General features: G+C 38.4%; 1 protein-coding gene across 1 annotated transcript in view; it reads left to right on the plus strand.

Moving 5' to 3' along the window:
- BLK (BLK proto-oncogene, Src family tyrosine kinase) overlaps positions 1–20781 on the plus strand; it is a 961491-nt gene that overhangs the window by 535798 nt on the left and 404912 nt on the right. The window contains exon 4 of the mRNA XM_044062787.1: positions 18689–18737. Within this exon, the coding sequence (XP_043918722.1) occupies positions 18689–18737 (49 nt within the window). The remainder of the gene's footprint in view (positions 1–18688; positions 18738–20781) is intronic.

Below are 20781 nucleotides of genomic sequence, written 5' to 3' on the forward strand. Positions count from 1 at the left end.
TCTGAAATGCTTGTATGGATGGGACCACACATATAAGGGCTGAGTTGCCAGCATATTGAACTATGCTTGCAAGGTTGGTGGCAATATGTAGTTTGTAAAAATGTTGAATAACAGTAAGACGTGTCCTAATACTGATCCTTATGAGATGATGAGAGTGACTGGTAGGAAGGAGGAGAGATTTTTTTTCCATTTGACTGCTTGCTGCCTGTCTGTCAGATAGCTATGGAACCATGAGAGAGAGGGCTGGGTGAATCCAAGGGGAGATGTTCAGTAAGAAAAAGTTGATGGGATACAGTGTCAAATACTTTTGATTAAGCCTACCTCCTTCCTACTCTACTATATGCTGCCCCTATTTTCACCAATCTCCAAAAAACCTCTTTAACAAACTTGAAGTTACTTATCATAAAATCGCCAGGTTTGCCGCAAATCTCTCCTATCGCACACACCTCTGCCTCACACTAAAAAAAACTAAACTGGCTAGAGCTCCCTAACCAAATCCTTTTGCATCAACTTTACATGACACACTCCATCTTGCTTCAACCCCTAGCTTTTCCCTCATTAACAACTCTTGTCTCACCCTATGTCCCTAACTGTGAACTCTGTAGCTCTGACCAACACCTACTCCAAGTTTCCAAACCTAATAAAACCATAGGTAAAAGTCTTTATAGTCATGTAGTCTAAATCTTGGAACAAGCTCCATCTCCCAATCAGATCTCTCCAAAATTCAAACAACTTCAAACTTACCGTAACTCCTAGTCCTGCCCCTGTAAAAACCCTACTTGACATTCTTTTTTCCTACCCAGCCCTCTTCTCCCATCTAACCACTACCTCTATTTTTCTCTATCTTAGAGTCATCTACTATTTAGCCTTCTATCTCCATTCTCAGTAACCTATGCTACGAGTTTCTTAAGACTTTTTAGAGCATCCTACAACTGCCACCTATGTCTCTCCTGCTCTTACCCTGCCACCCCACTATGTTTCCAGGACTTTGTGCTAAAAGTCGGTCCTGCCTATCTTCTAGTCCTCCCTTTCCCCTTTCTCCTACCATATAGCTATATTTGCACATAGTGTTATTTTAAGGTTACTAAGGGCAGCTTGTAGAAATGTTTCATCTATTCATATATTCATAAAGGATGCACACACCTCCAGAGTGACAGCCCCAAGATAACACATCTGAGATACTTCAGGAGCAGCTAACACTGGGTAAGACAGTGATTCACTTCATAGCCTGCTATAGATCCCCAACCATGTCCCAAGACTCACACTCCACATTCCTAAACACCCTGGACAATATTGCGGTCCAACTTAACACTCTCATACTGGGCAACTTCAACTACCCTCCATTAACTGGGAAAACTACTCATGTACCAATACACTTTCCCAATGTTTTTTTGAATTCATTAATTCAATGCTCTAGACCAGCACGCTCTTACCCCCACTAGAGGCAGCAACATCCTTGACCTGTCCATTACTAACATGGGCGACCGTTGCTCTACACCAATAGTCAACTCCTCCCTGGTTAGATCCGACCACAAACTAATCACCTTGGAAATCCACATCCCTGCCCTCCCCCACACAAAGGTAACCACCATGAAAAACTTCTCCAAAGCTAACTTTGGGCTCCTAAAAACAGAGGTGGCTAACTTTATGGCACTCATGCAAATGGAGAATAGACGCATGATCTCCAAATCATACACCAATGCACTGTACGGATATGTACACAAATGCGTGGATCTTGCCATACCCAATAGAACTAAGATGCTCTCCTCAAAAAAAAAAGGAAGCCAATCTGGTGGTCCCCTGCCATAAACAAACACTACAACAGAAGGAGGAAACTGATGCGGAATAAGGTGGAGTCCCAACACTGGAAAAACTCCCTTATCAGCCTCAACAAAAGGTTGAGATCCCTCATCAAATCCTCTAAAGCTAGGTATGAAAACAGAATTGCAGCAGATAGTAAAGACAACCACAAGGCCTTCTATAGTTATGTAAAGAATCTCCACGACAATACCCAGATTTCGTCTAAACTACTGCACAATGGTACCTCCTATACTGAGCCAACAGATATTGCAAATATACTGGCCAACAGATTCAGTGCTAACTTCACCCCTCTCACCTCCCCCAAGGACCAATCACAATACCAGCAGATTGCCAGGCACCCAGTATTACTGCTGCACAGGTTAAAACAGCACTATCCAAGGCCAAGAATACAGCTTCCATGGGACCTGACAATATTCAAAACTGTGTTCTACATGAACTACAGAGTGAACTGGCACCTCACATGTGTGCCCTGTTCAATCATAGCCTCACCTCAGGCTTTGTCCCTACCGAATGGCACACTGCTACAGTCATCCCTCTCCACAAAGGAGGAGCGACTACAGACCCTGGGAATTATCGCCCAATTAGCCTGATGAGTCTGATATGCAAAAGTATGGAATGCATCATCATGGACCTAATAAACAAGGATATAGGGAATCTCCAAACTCTGGATCCTACACAGTTTGTTTTTGTGAAGAGTAGATCATGCCTGCTCATCTTGGTCGACTTCTTTGAGTCAGTCACCAGAGCTGTGGATGAAGGCAAGGTGATTCATACAGCCTACATGATCTGGCCAAGGCCTTTGATACCATTCCCCACTCAGGAATCATAGAAAAACTCATTAAGCTAGGCATCAACCCCTATATCACTAGGTGGGTTTCAAACTGGTTCACAGATAGAGCCCACAGTGTGAAAGTAGCTGACTCCAAGTCAGACTGATGACCAGTCACGAGTGGAGTCCCACAGGGTTTGGTCCTGGGTCCTCTTCTGTTTGGTATCTACTTCTCTGAAGTCCAGGACAACACGTAGGGACTCTAACTGACAAAGTTTGCAGACGATTGCAAGTTGGGAGCTATTATTAACTCTCCAAGTGATGCTGACATCCTACAGAAAGGCCTCAATGACACCAATGACTGGTGTCAGAACCACGCCTTAAGCTCAATGCCAAAAAATGTGTCGTCACCCCCTTTGGGAAAAACCCGGTTCCCTTGAATTACCACATTGATGGTAGTCCACTGAACACAGAAGGCGTTATAAGAGATCTGGGAACACATGTTGGCAGCAACCTCCCTTTTGTCCACCACATTGCCACTGCGGTCAGAAAGTCCTTCTATGTGACACATCTCATTACTAAGGGTTTTGCATCCAGGAAGAAAGAGGTCATTGTCTCCCTCTACTCTTCCCTCATTAGGCCAGTCATCAAGTACAATGCCCCATTTGGCATGTATCTCACTAGACACCCGCAACAACTGGAGAGGCCGCAAAAATAGCTCACAAAGAGGATCCTAGGCCTTAAACACTTGTCCTATATGGACAGACTCAAAAAAACTCCAGCTATTCTCTATTCTCTGTCTCATATCACCTACTTAGAGGCGATCTCTGCTTGACTTACAAAGCCATGTCTGACCCAGCTCTGTTAGAAATTAATCTAAAGAAATCCCAATCCCTCTCCACCACACGCTCCAGAGACCTCAATCTCATTACCTCAATCAACAGAACATACTGGAGGGACAGGTTTATAACCCAGGGACTGCCCATGCTAGGGAATAGACTTCCCATACATGTCAAGCAGAGCACCTCACTGGCCATCTTCAAGAGAAATCTTGACGAGTGGATGGGATATAGAAAATTCACCCTGGGGATCACTCCAGTGGCTCTACTCAGCAGAGGCACTAGGAACTAAGGTCGGGTGGCACGATGCCAGGGTAATCCTATGGGCTAGGCTTGTAAAGGCTCCAGGGCCATTAGCCTAGTACACACCTATGAATCTATGAACCTAAAATGTATATTATATTTTTGTTGATTTTTGTTTCATGATTTATTAATGTCTCTGTTCATATCTGTATTCTCTCACCTGTATACACCTGTTAATCACTTTTGTAACTTACTGTAAACATTGTTTTCAGGAGCTTTTCTCATTTCTTATCTGTTAAATATGGATTGGTCTATCTGTATGGATACAGGAAAAGTCATGGTGTCAGCTGGTATTTTTTTGGTAACCTGTTGGAAGTTGTTTAGCAGCTAAACAGGTTGGTCTTAGTTTCAGCAGAATTTTTTTTGACAGTAGAGGTGAATCAAATGATAAAGGTCACCAATGGCGCTGGTAAATCTGCTTCACATCCAGGAACCATGTGTATCACAAAGAGTGAGTCACAGGATGAAGTAGTACAAAGCCCACAACAGAGATGCGAGGGGATAGCTGTCCTCAGCATTAAGGTAGAGGACTTCCTTGTTATTTGTGAAATATAAAAAATAAAAATACTTAAACATTAAAATAGTAAACAACAGTAATAAACACTCCAAGACTTCATATGTTAATTCCCTTTCTATGAAGATACTGAAGAAACAAACAAAAACAGACTTAGTAAACAGAATAACTCAGCATTCATTTATGATAGGTGCTTTCATCCACCAACTGGACTTCATCAGATCAACTTTTCAATAACAGCTTTAACTCATGGAAAACTAATACACACATAAAAAGCACAATGGATCATCAATCACGATTAACAGCCTTTTACATAGTGAAGAGTTAGCCTACAATTAAAAGCAGGCCTGATGCAACCCAAGTCATTTTCTACAGTTCAAACTAAAATAAGAAGCAGAAAGAGTACTAATAAAAAGTCCAAATAAACTGCAGCGAAGAGCTAGTAATTAACTCCTAATCCATGTCCAGAGGAGAACAAGGTGTCACAAAACTCCCTTCACTAAAGGATATTTAGAACCAAGGTGACAACAACATCCTTCCAAAAGGAGTGATAAAATGAAAAACTAAAAAGAAGGAAAACAACAAGGAAGTGACATCAGTTCCCTGTGTTTGGGCCAGCTACCTCCTTGCATCTCTGTTGTGGTTCTTACAGTAGAGGCGGAGACCTGGAAGAAGGAGAACAAATGTGACTGGTTAGGAAAGGATGGAGAGAGAGAGAGAACTAGAGAGAGGGGAGAACAAATGCGACTGGTTAGGAAAGGATGGGGAGAGAGAGAGAGAGAAAACTAGAGAGAGGGGGAGAATGAATGTGACTGGTTAGGAAAGGATGGAGAGAGAGAGAGAGATCTAGAGAGAGGGGAAGAATGAATGCGACTGGTTAGGAAAGGATGGAGAGAGAGAGAACTAGAGAGAGGGGGAGAACGAATGTGACTGGTTAGGAAAGGATGGAGAGAGAGAGAAAACTAGAGAGAGGGGGAGAATGAATGTGATTGGTTAGGAAAGGATGGAGAGAGGGAGAGAGAGAACTAAAGAGAGGGGGGAACGAATGCAACTGGTTAGGAAAGGATGGAGAGAGAGAGAGAGAACTAGAGAGAGGGGGAGAACAAATGCAACTGGTTAGGAAAGGATGGAGAGAGAGAGAACTAGAGAGAGGGGGAGAACGAATGCAACTACTTAGGAAAGGATGGAGAGAGGAAGAGAGAGAACTAGAGAGAGGGGGAGAATGAATGCGACTGGTTAGGAAAGGATGGAGTGAGAGAGAGAGAGAACTAGAGAGAGGGGGAGAACAAATGTGACTTGTTAGGAAAGGATGGAGAGAGAGAGAGAGACAACTAGAGAGAGGGGATTGTGATTACTACTAAGAGATAGTACTGTTTTTGTAAAGTAGCAGTTGAACTGGGAACGTATTAAGAGAGTAATGTTAAAATATTAACATTTGCCAAACATAAATATTATACAAATGAGATAGCATATGAAATGCTTATTTTGGCCAGTCAAAGCCAAGTTAAATTAGTTTGAATTATTTCCAGTAACAAAAGTATCCATGAAAAGTAATTTTGTATTAAATGGAAGGATTAAGTGCCTGGTCTTAACCACAGCAGTGTGGATTCAGGTTGCTGCTTTGTATTTAAAACTGCATAAAGAATGCAGCTCAATTGTTGTTATATCCATTTTCCCATTATTATTTTCATGGTACATAGGCTATGTAAAAAATAAATCTTACCTGCTGACTATTGCTGAATAGAAGGGTGTATGATATTTACAGCTGTACCAGGTGCTGTAGTTCAGGCAGACTGGTGAAATCATTAACAGCTACAAGTGTACAGTAAGTATACACTAAATGTGCACAATCTATATTCACGAACAGGCCTACCACATGTATGTGCTGTCTATTCACTCTGAAAGATTATTCTAAAAGTAAACATAGTCTACACTTTGTAATAACCTTTATGAATCCCCCTCGATTTTTAAGGCTGCAAGAAAATCAGTATGAAAATTAAAATTAGGAAGAAGAGGGTGGGAGTTATGCTTGCATTGTCTATTCATTCAGAATAGCATACTCTCTGTGTATGTGTTCATTAATCCGGCCCAATGCCTAATTTTGAATTTGGCCTAAAAAATGTGACATTTACTGATACAAAAAAATGTATGCAAGGAAACTAAAAATTTTGTAGTAACAAAATAGAGTAGACTAAGACAAGGATATGACATAACTACCTGAAAATATAGACAGACAAACACTGTACTAAAGAAAACACAAGCACACATAGAACATTTTTTATTTACTTCCAGTCCATTAAGCTTTTTCCATCTCAAATGACTCAAAGTGGAACTAAAATAAGTAGTGCAGAATGAATAAATACAGGGCGTATATTTTTGTAACACCATATACCTGATAATCCTCCCATTGCTTTGAGGGAAAAAAAAGAAAAGAAATGTTGCAGTTCCCAGAGTTGCTATGATTTATTATCTATGTAGGTCCAAGTTATTTATTACTTGCATTCTTGATGGAGTTGTGCAATATAAGCATGCAGTTACACTGCCTGTTTTTCTGTGTTACAGGAACTATCCATGCAGTATAAATATCAATGCACAAAGGCAGCATAATTATTTATTTTATTATTTATTTGTTTATTTGGCATTTATTAACCAGGATAACCCATCTGAGCAAAAGCCCTTTTTCAGTGGAGACACGGGGAGAATAGCTCCACAGTATAAGTAAGCAAGAAAATTGACAAAATTGAAGATGAATACAGTGAAAATTAACAATAAAACAGTTAAGCAAATGTAGATAAAGCTCCACAGTACAATATAGTAAGAGGCATTATAGCACTGAAGAAAAAACATAGCAAAGAAATATACAATAAAACATCTGAATGAATTTACATAACACATTGGGTTATCTTCAGAGGATAATTGTACAATGTAGAGCAGTTAAATGACTTATGGTAATAGGGAAGGGAGGAATAGAAAGGATAGTGATAGAGAAAGGGGTGGGTTCATGTAGGATGATTACAGAGACAATTAATATAAAGGTATCTGTCTCTTTGAATGACTGCCATGTAGTGCTTGTGTTATGAAGAATGGTCATGTCTAAGGCATATGATAGTGTACAGAGTACAAAATGTCACAATATAGCAACTGGTCAGCTTACTTTACAGATATTAATTCTGGGAATAGTTAATTGAAAGCAAAGGGTTATGGAATTTATATGATGATGTACAGTTATGAAAAGAAATCCTTTGGCCTTGTATTTTCTTACCTCTATGTATTTATTTATTTGTTTATTTTTTAGAATAAAGAAGCAGGTAGAACAGTTGTGGTTGAAGATGGCAGTGCCATCAATGTTGTTTACCTGTAATAAAAAAAGAATATAACTTGCATCAAATAAGCATACTTACATTTCAGAAATAAGCACATGTGAACTTTATTAATATATATAAAAACGGATCCCCTTCAGTCAATCGAACATTTATAAATTTGAACCACATATGGCTGAGACTATATGTTCGAACTTATAAAAGTCTGATCTTACTGAATGGAGATCTCTGTACAGAGCGGAAAGGGAAGATCTCCCATTTCCACAATGTAGTGCGATCTTGGAGTTGGTATATTTAAGTAAGGGGGTGTGGGGGGTGAAGCCCTCCTGTTATAGACATTTAATTTTATGTTTTTTTGTTTTTTGCGGTTTTTCATCAGTTTTTGAACTTTTACAAGTTCGAACATATGGTCTTGGCCATATGTGGTTCGAACTTGTAAAAGTTCGATCGACTGAAGTAGACCCATAAAAACACACTATGCTCTTTAGAAATAACAATAATGGAGATGCATGCTAGTTTGGAAAGTTCAACTCAGGAGCTTTGAAATAATCATCAATTTAGAGGAAGACTGACTGAAATGTTCATTTTGGGAAGAAAATAAGCAAACTCCTAACAGAGAATCAAGACATAGGTTTGGATGCATGAAAACATGTAAAAGAAAACAATCAAAAATCATAATTTTGGGCTCCATAGAACAATATAATTGCACATGAATAGCAAGACAGCAACACGTGACAAAATGTAATTCTATAGGTAAGTGTAATGTAATATGATGGCAGATGGTCGATGGTAGGTCCATAGTGCAATACTCTAATGTTCACAATGCAATATTTAAATGTCTCTCTCTGTGCAGGGATCAGTGCAATGTGTTAACCAAGAACCTATGCAATACTAAAGGCTCATGCAAGTAAGTGTTCACTGTGAAAAGTGTTAAAATGTGTTTCTAATTATGTGTAGTATTAGTCTGTCTACCTGCATGTCTGTGATATAATAGCTAGGTGTTATATGTGTAAATGTCTGTGAAAATAGTCTTTATGTTGTCTTCACATTGAAATCTGGAGACACAGAATTTCATTCAGTTTTTATACTTGTGTGATTTCTGAATGACAATAAAATTTACTTTGACTTTGATTTAAATTTAACTTTATATGGTTTGAACAGTTGGGAATTAAGTGGAATTCTGGTTAGAATTTTTAAGGCCCCTACACAATGAACTATCCAGGAACTCTCCACATCTAACACTAAGTGAAGGAAAACTGTGACAAAAACTTAAAGATATAGTTTAGTTGGGAAACATACACAATCACAGCAAGAAGACAGTTGTCTAATCAAACATATTTATCCAGTGCAGTTGTTTACTGATCTTAAAGGAAACCATGCCCAAAAGCATGCAAATGCTGTGGGAAGAAATAGCCAGGGAATTGTTATGGGAAGAAATAGCCAGGGAATTTTTACTGCTAGGCTTGTATAGGCCCTAGGGCCAATAGCCTAGTACCAACCTATGAACCTATGAAAAGCTGGCAAGAATATATTTTTCAGCATATCTTGAACTTTTCTGCATTGAAAATGTCTCTGTATCAAAGTTAGTGTCTGTTATTTTTTCTAATTCTTATACCCCCGAATGGCTTGAAAGACTGCTGAGATGTGATCTATATCTGGTGTACAGGGCATCCATGGGTCATGCTCTGATGGACCTTTTTCACATTCACAAATCAAACAGCACCAGAACTTCTAAATCTAAGGATTTAAACTTTGTATGTAACTTAAATAGGATGTGTTGGAGGGACAAGTACATGTCTCTGAGAATTCTCATTCTCAGGAATGGGCTTCCCATCCATGTGAAGCAGAACCCTTCCCTAGCTCTATCCAAGTGCAACCTGGACCAGTGGACATGAAATCAGAAATTCACCACTGCTCTGACACTTATATCTCTGATAGACAGAGGCAGCCATTAAATCATGCCCTAACATGCACCCATTAAAATAACCTCTAAGGCACAATAATTAGTGGAATACATTTGGGCTGCATGACAAGGCTTATAAAGGCTCCATTGATCATTATTCTAGTATATGCCTTTGAGCCTATGAACATATGAACTTATGAACAGTCAAAGCCTTTTCCTCCGATGTCATGTCATTCACTGTGGTTTTCTCTCTCATCAGCTTACAACAGGGCTGTGACTGCCTACTTTAGATTGTCAGTATCACTCTGTATTTTTCATTACTTTGTTTCTTTCGATTTTTCTTAGTGGCCATCTCTGTTACAACATTTTATTTATTTTATTTTACATTTGTTTACCGGGAAAGTCTGACTGGGATAAGACCCGTTTTCAGTGGAGGCCTGTTGAGAAAAGCTCCACATACAGAGATTATACAAAATTTATACTAGAAATTATACAAAACTATACAAGAAATTATACAAAAATATATAAGACATACAGTACACCATAAACTACATTTGATGCTGTTATAGCTGACATTTGTTTTATACAATCATCTGATATGATTCCTTATTGTAGTGTAGACATTGTAGTTTCTCAGAGTAAGCTGAGGAAGGGTTTGGATGGGGAAATGGATACAAAAAGAGAAGGTTAGAGATTATCTACACATGAGAGAGAGTATAGATTATGAGGTGGTCAGGGATGAAGAAAAAAGTATGACCAGAACTATTAAAACTAGTTAACCAGGAGTAGTACAGGAACAAAGCCAGGTGTCATTAAAATAATTTCTAAGAATCTTTTTGAATTGGTTGGTATTTGTGTTGGTTCTGATGCTGTGGGGTAGTGAATTCCAACCTGTTGCTACATGATAAGAAATTAGGGAGTCCCCTGCCATATTAATGGATTTGGACACTTGTAGTAGAGATTTCTTTGTTGAGCATAAACTTCGGTTTGTGGTATGAGGCTGGAGAATATTTAGAAGGGCAGGATTGTTTCAGGTTGATATACTAGATTGTGTGCCAGGGTTAACTGGTTATAGGATAGAAGTTGTGGGAGTTCTAACCAAGAGAGTTTTTTTAAGGAGTGACAGTGGTGGATATAATGTGGTCAGTCAGTTGCAAATTTAGCTTTCTTATTGTAGCATGTTTCAGGTTTAATTAAATTTGTCTTTTTAAGGTTGGTAAGATTTAGGGAAGCATACAGAAGTGTTGATAGAAGATGGATTCTAGCAATGGTAACCCTAGAGGAATTAGTTAGATACTTTTTATTTCTGTAAAGCGTACCCATTTTTTGTGAACTTTCTTAATTGTTTGTGGTTTATGTAGGTCAAATCTTAGGTTGTTATTTATTATTGCTCCTAGTAGTTTTGTTTGTGAATCGGTATTAATGTTAGTATTGTTCCTAGCTGTGATGTAGAAGGTGTGGGGGGAGGATCCTGTGGGTTGGGAAATCATGAGTTTTGTTTTATTGGGGTTGAGTATGAGCTGATGGTTAGAGAGCCATAGTTTGGTATCTGAGAATGATTTTTGGGTTATATCATGGAGGTATTGCAGGTTATTAGTAGTGCATATAAGTGTTGTGTCATCTGCATATTGGATAGTTGAAGCCAGTGGGGTATGACTATGGAGGTTGTTTGCAAAAATAGTGAACAGTAGTGGCCGAAGAACTGAGCCTTGAGGTACTCCTAGTGTGATGGGAAGGGAGGGGGATAGGAAATTAAACCATTTTACAGATAGCTAGTGGTCCTGTAGATAGCTTTGGAGCCATTAAAGTACAGAGAGGCTGAGATTCAGTTTGGAGAGTGTATTTAATAGTTTGAGGTGGGAGACCATATCAAAGGCCTTGGACATGCCTATAAAGACTTCAGAGACTATTTTACCATTGTTTCTGATTTGGCTGATGATATTGGTGAAACTGAGGAGTGCAATTGTGATACTATGATGGGGCCTAAAACCATGTTGACATGTTGCTAGAAGGTTGTTGAAGGTAAGATAATGACTCAGTTGGGAGTGGATACATCTTTTGAGGAGTTTAGATAGTGGAGAGAGAATGGTGATTGGTGTGTAGTTGGACCGCTCTGTGGAATTTCCACCTTGTGTAAGGGGAAAATGTGTGCGATTTTTCATATTGCTGGGGCATGTTCATCTGCTATAGTCCTGTTAATAAGGATTGACACTGGATTTTGTTCTGATCACTGCCTCTCCCTAAAACAACTAGGATGGTTAGAACTCCCTAACCTACTAAAATACAATCAACTTCTCCTGACCTATCAGCTGCTATACAAACCAAATAAAATACCTGCTCTTTCTGGTCTGCTCACCTTTCATAATACTGCGCGTCAACTAAGATCTTCCAATACCACCCTACTGATTGTTACCAATTGCTTACATAGCTCAGGCCGATCTCTTTATTCCTATGCAGTTGCTAAGGCCTGGAACTCTCTACCCTCCTGACATTAGATGTCTAAATAGTAAACATACTTTCAAATCCCTACTAAAAGATCTCCTATTCAAAACTTGGACATGTTCCTGTATAGAACCAGACTAATTTCAACTGTTCCTGACTTTCAACATCCCTAGATCACAGGTGTACTTATGTAGTTTCATTTAGTCAATAGTACTGTGAACCAGATGTTTAGGCCACCTTTATAGTTATGATTTCTAGTTTATGACCCTGTTTGTCTATGGAAACTTCTTTTTGAATTTAAGCTCAAGCAATTCTATATTGGTTGTATAATATATTGTTTAATTGTTTCTCAATGTTCTAACCACTATATGCTGCATCAATTGTAAAACTCTGATTTTTACTCTTTTTATATGTTCTATGCCCTTTGTACAAAATAGCTATGTTTATATACATTTTTAAATTATTTTTATTATTTTTTTTATATTTTTTACTATGTATTTGGAGCTTTTCTTCCCGGGCCTCCACTGAAAACGGTCACGTTGTATCCAGTCAGACTAACCCGGTAAACAAATGGAAAATTAATAAATAATAAATAAATAAATAAATAAATAAGATATGGCTTCAGCTGCTAGTTTTAAGTATTCTGCTGGTAACTTGTCAGATGCTATTGAAGAGGGTTTGAGTTTTTTGAGTAGTTTCTTAATGGTAACTGTGGGAACAGGCTGAAAGGAGAAGGAGTTGTAGTTAATACTGAGAGGTTTTGAGGCAAGTGATGGTTCTGTGGAATTACTTTTAATTCAGTGAATTATTTATTGAATTCTTCTGTAATGGTGGAAGGAGAGTGTGGTAAGTTAGGGGGAGAGATAGTAGAATGTTCTGGGTGGAGATTGGCATTTATGGTATTCCAAAATTTTGGGGAGTTATGCTGGTGTTATGTTAAAGGTTATAGTAGAAGTTATTTTTACGTAGGTTGAATTGGTGTTTATCCTTGTTTCTATTTTGCTGGAATGCAATACAGTTGATTTGGGTTTTACAGGTGAGCCATGTTTGCCAAGCTTTATCTTTTTTTCCTGAGGAGCATTCTGGTGTTGTTAGTTAGCCATGGTGTGTATGTGGCCTTAATATGAATTAACCTTCGGGGCCAATTTATTTTGAATTTCCAGGAAGGTACTGTTGAAATAATTTACTGCAGCATCAAGGGGCAGGTTTTAAGGTTTTTAGTAGAGACCAGTTACATTTTAGGTTCTTGATTAGGTCTTCTGGGTTAATTTTTTTTTTTTTTTACTGTGGATTTGGTGAAAGGTGGTGAGCTAGACAGTGCTGATGTTTGTTCTTGATATACAGGTTGGCATATGGTCACTAAAGCTGTCGGGTAAGCAGCCACTGATTTGGTAATTCTGAGGTTTTTCGTTAGTGTCCTATCCAGTATAGTTTGACGTTTGGAGTTTTTATCTCTCCGTGCAGGAGCTTGAATGAGTTGTGTGAAGCCATAGAGGTTAATGTGATCGCTAGGGTTGTGTGAATTACAAGTTGTCCAGTCTATATTAAAGTCACCCATAATGATAGTTTCGTGGGCTATGGAATATGATATAGACTGAATGATGTGGTCTGTAGTAGAGATGCTATTTTTGGGTGGCACACAGGTAGCTATAATGGATATGAATTTGTTTTGGTTAAGTTGAAATTTAGTAGGTAGGATTTATATGTTTTCGAGGTTATCTATGTTTAGGCTTTGTGATAAAAGTGTGAGACTGCCCTTAAATAATATGGCTACCCCTCCACCTCTGTTTACCTTCCTGTATGCTCTAATAATGCTGTAACCAGGTTGTGTAATTTCATTGTCAGTAATACTTGCTTTTAACCAAGTTTCTGTTAAAACAGCAATATCAGGGTTATAAGGGGATAGGGTGGTGTGTTATTCTTGAACTTTGTTGACCATGCTATGCAGGTTTAGATGTAGGATTAGTATTTCAGAGCCTTTTCATGATAGATTGGTTATATCTTGTATTTGAGGGGATGGTAAGGAGGTATTCTGGGGGCCTGGGTTTGGGTGAATGTCTCCATTTATAATAAGTTTGGTAGCTATGGTGGCTAGTATCTAGATCAATGCTGATATATGCTTATGAAACTTAAAAGGGGTATTTTTTGAGTTTGGTTTAATATGGTATAGACTGTATGAGGTGTGATGGAGTTCTGTTATATTTAAGATGGATGGAGATATTAAGATGGAGAAGTCAGTTAGTTGTGGAGAAAAGGTAAATGTAGTTTTGTGAAATGTGTGAGGGTAGTCTATTTGTGAATGATATTTTGTTAAGTGAGCAGCAGTTGTTAGCAGAGCTAGTAATATACAGTGTATTAATAGCATTTTGTAATGGTTAAAGGGTAGGGATTGGTGATAGGTTAATGGGTTAATACATGTGTGGTAATGGATTAGTGTTAAGGTTAGTGTGGAAATGTGAGCTATTGTGTAATTGGAATATATATAGGTGGTGATTGGTAGATAATTGTGAGTGGGAGTGGTTAGGTTTGAAAAAATTCAAGTGATCTGGGGGCGGGAGGGAACGGGACCACGGTAGAGGAACAGAGTGAAGTCCGAGCATAGAGAGGGTGGAACGGAGTGGGTAGAGCCAAGTTCTATGACTGCACAGCGAGGAACAATCAGTCACTTAGACTACCAGGTACTGTGGAAAGCATCTGTGCAGCTGACAATTTTGTAGAGTAGGAATTCATACATAAATAGAAACCTTATGCCAGGAGTGAGTATGGAGTGGGAGAAATATGAGCAAGTGTATTGGCGAAGGAGAAGACCGAGTGAAGCAATGATTCCAAACTGCAGGTATTGAGTTTAGTGAGATCTTTGGTGGGGTGGGGGTTACCAGTAGTGTGGACTCCCTGAATGCATTCTAATAAAATGTACAATTATCGAAGGGTTAAAGTATGAACATGCATCACAGTGTTGCCTTTACTTTAAGTAAACCAGCCACAGACTTTTGCAGATGCAGCTTGCTGGTAGAGAACTGCTATAGGAATGCCTCACAGTGTTTGTTTTAGTGGAGAACTGTAAATGGAAAAGAAAAAAAGATTAGGAAAAGCTGACAAGGGAGGTACTAAGGAGGTAGGAATGTCTTTATTTTTAATTTATTTATAACATTTTAAGGGCTACTTGAATGGCAGGCTTGAAAATGTATCTGAGTTAACTGTTGTTGTTTTAACTCTAGTTCAGTGTTCAAGTGTGAGAAATATTTTCCCTGTGATTAATAGGTGTTACTTGGGCTGAGCTGGTTTGTGATGCATTTACCATTTTTAATACTGTAGCTAGAATTAGAGTCTTTGATGTTAATCTTCCTTCTCCAACTAAATGACTTGTCTCAAAAAACACTGTATGCAAAGCACAATGCTGTAACAAAACTCCAGAAGCAAAATGTAATTCTACAGAAAACAGTGCAGAAAAAATGCAAAATCAAATACTGAAAGGAATTCAGAAGAGTAAGATGGAAATATTTTCTTCCTTTGTGGCACTCAGAGTTTGATTAAAGAGAAAGACAACCAATTTGTAATAAAGAAAAAAAATACTAAGCGTGAGTTGTATTTTCTTGTTCATTTATATCTGGAAAGTAAACGTGATCACCTTGCTTTTGTCTGAGGCCAGGCTAGACTATTTATCTGAGGTGCGATGCTAGCAATCTGTGACTGATGAAACACATTTAAATGCCAGTGTTCAAGAGTCATTGTTCTCTTGATGGCTCTGTAGTTGAAATGTAACAGATGATGAGATAAAATGAAAGAAATACAAACAGAAATAAATTCAGACATAAAACAAATGGAATAATTTATTAAATGAATCTCTTTCTGCATGTTACATGCTTAGTGTTGGATTACAGGGAAGGAAAATATATGTATGTATTTATTTAATTAATTATTTTATTTATTTAGTTATTTTATTTATTTATTTATTTCCAGTTTGATTACTGAGAAAGTCCACTGGGCCCAAAGAGCCCGTTTTCAGTGGAGGCCTGGGGAGAAAAGCTTCATGAAACAGATTGCAGTAAAGTTAGCAGTCCAATAAAAATAAAAAGTACAAGTACAAATACATATCAAATAATACAAAACGTGAGCAATATTGCCCATAGTGGAAAAATATTGTGCAGATACATTTTAACAAATTCACACAGTTAAAGTCAAAAGTCAAAAGCTCTTTACAGAGTGTGAGAGATCATATGGGAATTAGCTACAGAAGGTTATAGCCAGCTATAAGGTGCTTAGGAACTCAGGAGGATACCCTCCCAGGGGCTTTTGTTAAAGAGTTCTAGGTAGGGAGAATGCAGTTACATTTCCATTTGGATGAGAGGTAGGTGTCAAGCTGAGTTTTGAGGTTGTTTGTGTTTGACATTGTCCTTAGTGTGGAAGGGAGAGAGTTCCATTTCTTACCTAAGGAGAAGGAGAGGAGAAGTTGTCCAGCAGGACGTTTAGTTTTGTAGACAGTAATTACGTTTTGGTGTTCAGATTTGAGAGTTCTATTTTGGGGTGCATGGAGGAAGGATGTTAGAGCAGGGTGTTTTGTTAAGAAAAAAAAAGACTTTTGGCTGGAGTTCTGCATTATGCAAAATTAGAAAAAGTAAGATAAATCAGGAAGAATACATGTTAAAATACTGTTGACTGACTGATGAGTTCTGGACATGGAACCACCAGTCTGTATGTTGACTAAACCTATGCCACTTTGATAGATGCTAAAGCTGGTATATGTGCAACATAGGTCTAGCAAAAATAAAAGTTTCAACAACATAAGTACTGTATGTTCCATTATAGTGTTTTAACTGCATCCAAATCATGAAAATCAAGCATAGCTGTATCATACCCATTCTGGGTCAAAGTAGACCACCATGATTGTTTTTAGCTAGAGATGCTAATTTAGACTCATAGTTACTCTTAGAGCAGTTAAACAGATATCTGGTTTGCTTGTTCAAGCTGTGGGGGTATCCTTCTTCTGTTGAGTTAGTTCTATCCTGTTCTTAGATATCGGTTTCTTTCTTTCTTTTGTTGTATAACTTATTTATACTTACAGTCCTCCATGGTGGCTTTTTCTTTCAGGAAGACCTAGTTTTGTTCCTGTTAGCTACTAATGAGTCAATGCATTTGTTTAAGATGATATAAAGGCCAATTGTGTATTCCTAAGCATGGGAGACATTGTTGTCTATGTTGGCAGGGACTTCAAAACTTTTTATACCATCACTTAGTAGGCCAATAGTCTGCTTTGGATACATTTTTCATTTTTTTTTTTTACTCCTGTGGTGGTGTCAGGTTTGATATTTACTTCAAACAAGACAGATTTGTGGTCTGATCTTACTAGGGAGGCCATCACACAGGGGATGGTACAGTGACCTCCCATGTTGGTGACCATCAAGTCCAAGACATTTAAGCCCCTTGTGGGAGTCTGAAACAACTGTTCCAGTACATTTGAATGAACAAAGTCCAGGAACCTCATAGTGATCATGTTTGTGCTCATATAGGTCTCCTGGTTGATGGAGGGATAATTTAAATTTTCCATGACCAGGGTGCTTGGCTATATTTTTAGTGACTCTAGCAAGTCCAGGTAGACAGTGTGATTCTCCTGTAGCTAGTGATGATGTGGAATGGTGTTTTTCCTATGGTTAATTGGACTTGGAGTAGCTAAAGAGAGTAGTACTGTATCATCACTCTTGAGGTGTATTTGGATTAGATGAAGATGGATACACCTCCATCTTTGCTTCTTTCATGCTGTTTTTGGTTCTGAATGTATGAAATTCATTGTAGCCTTGTATAGCCAGGGTACACTCAGTGGCCTTGAACCAAGTCTCTGTGGCTGCAGAAATATCTGCATCTTCCAAGGCAAGGAGTGCTTCCAGGGAATGGAGTTTACTGTTTAGGTTCCTAGCATTAAGCAACATGACCTTAAGTTTGTCTTTGGTGGATTTCTTTACATCAGAAGTTTTGTTGTTTGGACATTGCCTAAAAAGGCACTATGAGGGAGGCAAACATCTTTGCCAGTAATCTAAAGCCTTGAGGAGACAGGTGAAGGCCATTTCTGGCAAAGCAGTGTGGACTGTCGACCATGTCTTCCCATGCAGACAGATACTGGATCACCCTGGAGTGACACCAGAAGCTAAGCCAATTATTGATGTATCAATCTTTCACATCTGAATGTATGTGCCACATCTTAGTCTACCATATTACTTTCTGCAAACTGTAACATTTTAATGGCCTACAAATTAGTTATGAACATTTGGCTAAAATGTATAAAATAGTTATCGGATGATTGTAAATGGACATTTATCTATTAAATTTATTTTGCCATAGGCAGCTGCTGTAAGCCCTTCCCACATTCTTATATATATATATATATATATATATATATATATATATATATATATATAAAATATCATCTCCAAGGTTAGCATTTCTGAGAAGAAAGCCACATATTTGGTTATTTTTCCTTAAAAATTATTGCATTTACCTTTCTTTGACAAATTTGGAGGAAAAATAATTTATAATATTTTGAAATAAGATATACAAATATGTGTGATTCAAGCATTTACATTTTACTGGAATGGGCAACTCATGGTTCAATCCAAATAAAAAAAAATGTCTTTGTATATCAGGTGGATTGCATTAGTATTTGCTTTGACAGATATGTTTCATAGCATCGTCATTCCATTTGACATACTGAATTTAATGACCCATCATTTTAAAAAGCACTCATAAGGAAATGCTGCTTTCCTATAAATTACATTTTTATTGCAGATCCCATCAGATCAACGTGTGCTGAATTCAGATGTGCCACAAAGAACAGGTAAGGACTTTTCCAGCACTTAAACTTTTTATTGTACAACTCATAGCAAATAGTTTTCTAGCTAATCTGTTTTTGACATCAGATGATAAATGTGATATTCCTTCCTCAAAAGAAAACATAATGAGCACTCTGAAGAATGAGTTTTAATAATTGTTATAGCAATGACAAATTGCTATTGGAAACTATTAATATGCTTAAGAAAACATTTTTGTGGAAGGTGTGAACCATAACATCACAAAATAATTTACAGCAAATGAGATGAGTAATTTCAAGTATTTACATTTTATTTGCATTTCTTTAGTGTCCTGTAGTACATTGCCACTGTTAAAAATTGGTTAGAGTTACTCAATAATAACTTTTGTCTCCTATGTTCTAGCTTCATGGCTCCTTTCCATATAGAGTCTATGACTATCTCCTCTCTTTTCTGAGGCTTTTTATCCATCTAGATTTGTTGACTGAAGGAAACTGGTAAGATGGGGTGGGACACAACTATTGATCCCTGAACAGGATCATAGGAAGTTACTAGGCTAATTGCCCAAGGGTCCTTACAAGCCTAGCCAATTTTTACCCTTGTTACTATGATCAGTACCTATTGCTCCTATCCAAGAGGGGCACAGGTGGAATCCCTGAGGTGAATTTATGATTACCTATCCAATTGTTCAGATTGTGTTTGAAGAGGGCCAATGAGGTGCTCTGTTTGATGTGAAGTGTGAGTCTATTCCAAAGTTGTGGTAACCTCTGGGACACAAACCTGTCACTCCAGCAGGTTCTATTGTTGTCACATACCAGGTTTGGGTCTTTAGAGTGAGTAACCTGTGTGCCATTAGACTTGCAGATGTGCAGCATTTCCAATAAAGCAGGGTCAGAGATCACCTTATATGCAAGGGAGATATAGTCTCTGAGTAGTCTGTATGAAACAGAAAAAAGTGACAGTGATTTCAAGTGATCCACATAAAATAGCTGCTGAAGATCTTGAATTTTCTTTGTGAGGAACCTTTGTGGCCTCTTCAGTCGCTACAGGTGCTTTGAAAGGTACATGCCAAAAGGGATGCTGTATTCAATTACTGGCCTAATGACTGAAGAGTACAGGAAGGTGATAACTTCACTTTTTCTCAAGGCAATGCCCTTACTTATAAGGTGAGCCATATAAAATGCCCCTCTTACCACTCTGGAGACATGGTGAGCAAAGGCAAGGTTGCTCTCAACCTGAGTGCCCAGATTTCTCACCACGAGTACATGCTTAGGGTATTGCCATTGATGTGGCAGTTTGCAGGAACATCACTTTTGCCGAAATAGATGATAATACATTTTTTTGCAATGAGTTTGAGGCCATGACTTTGGCACCAATCATTTGTTTGCGTAAGACCTTCTTGAAGGATGCTAACATCGTTTGGAGATTCTATTACTTCACCCAGTTTGCAGTCATCAGCAAACATTGTCAGCCACAGTTCCTTGGTTTTAACTTGTACTTTGGGGAAATAGATTCCAAACAGCAGAGGTCCTAGGACTGAACCTTGTGGAACACCACTGGTAACGGGTCTGCTATTGGAGGTGGATTCCCCTATTTTGACTGTATGGGTTCTATCAGAGAGCCAGTTTCCAAGCCACCTTATAAGGGTTGATGTCTAGCTGGGAGAGTTTGTCAATGATACCTGAGTGAGGGATAGTGTCAAATGCCTTGTCCAGGTCTAGGTAGGCTGTATGCACAGATTTCCTCTCATCCAGGGCCCTTGTGACTGTCTCAAAGAAGTTCACCAGGTTTAACAAGCATGATTTGCCCTTGACAAATCCAAAGTGGATAGGATCTATTGTTTGGAGATTACATATATCTTTTTTTGATAAGGTCCGTCATGATTCTTTCCATGGCCTTGCAGATAAGGCTAGTCAGGCTAATAGGTCTGTAGTTCTCGGAGTCAGTAGAAGCACCACCTTTGTGCAGGGGTATAATAGTGGCTGTTTTCCAATCAGCCGGGATGAAGTCATTGCTTAGACTGTAATTGAAAAGATTAGCCAATGGTGATGATAATTCTTGTTTGAGCCCATG

This window comes from Protopterus annectens, chromosome 2.part1 (assembly GCF_019279795.1).
Source record: "Protopterus annectens isolate FY-2018-M chromosome 2.part1, PAN1.0, whole genome shotgun sequence".
Taxonomy (NCBI): Eukaryota; Metazoa; Chordata; order Ceratodontiformes; family Protopteridae; genus Protopterus; species Protopterus annectens.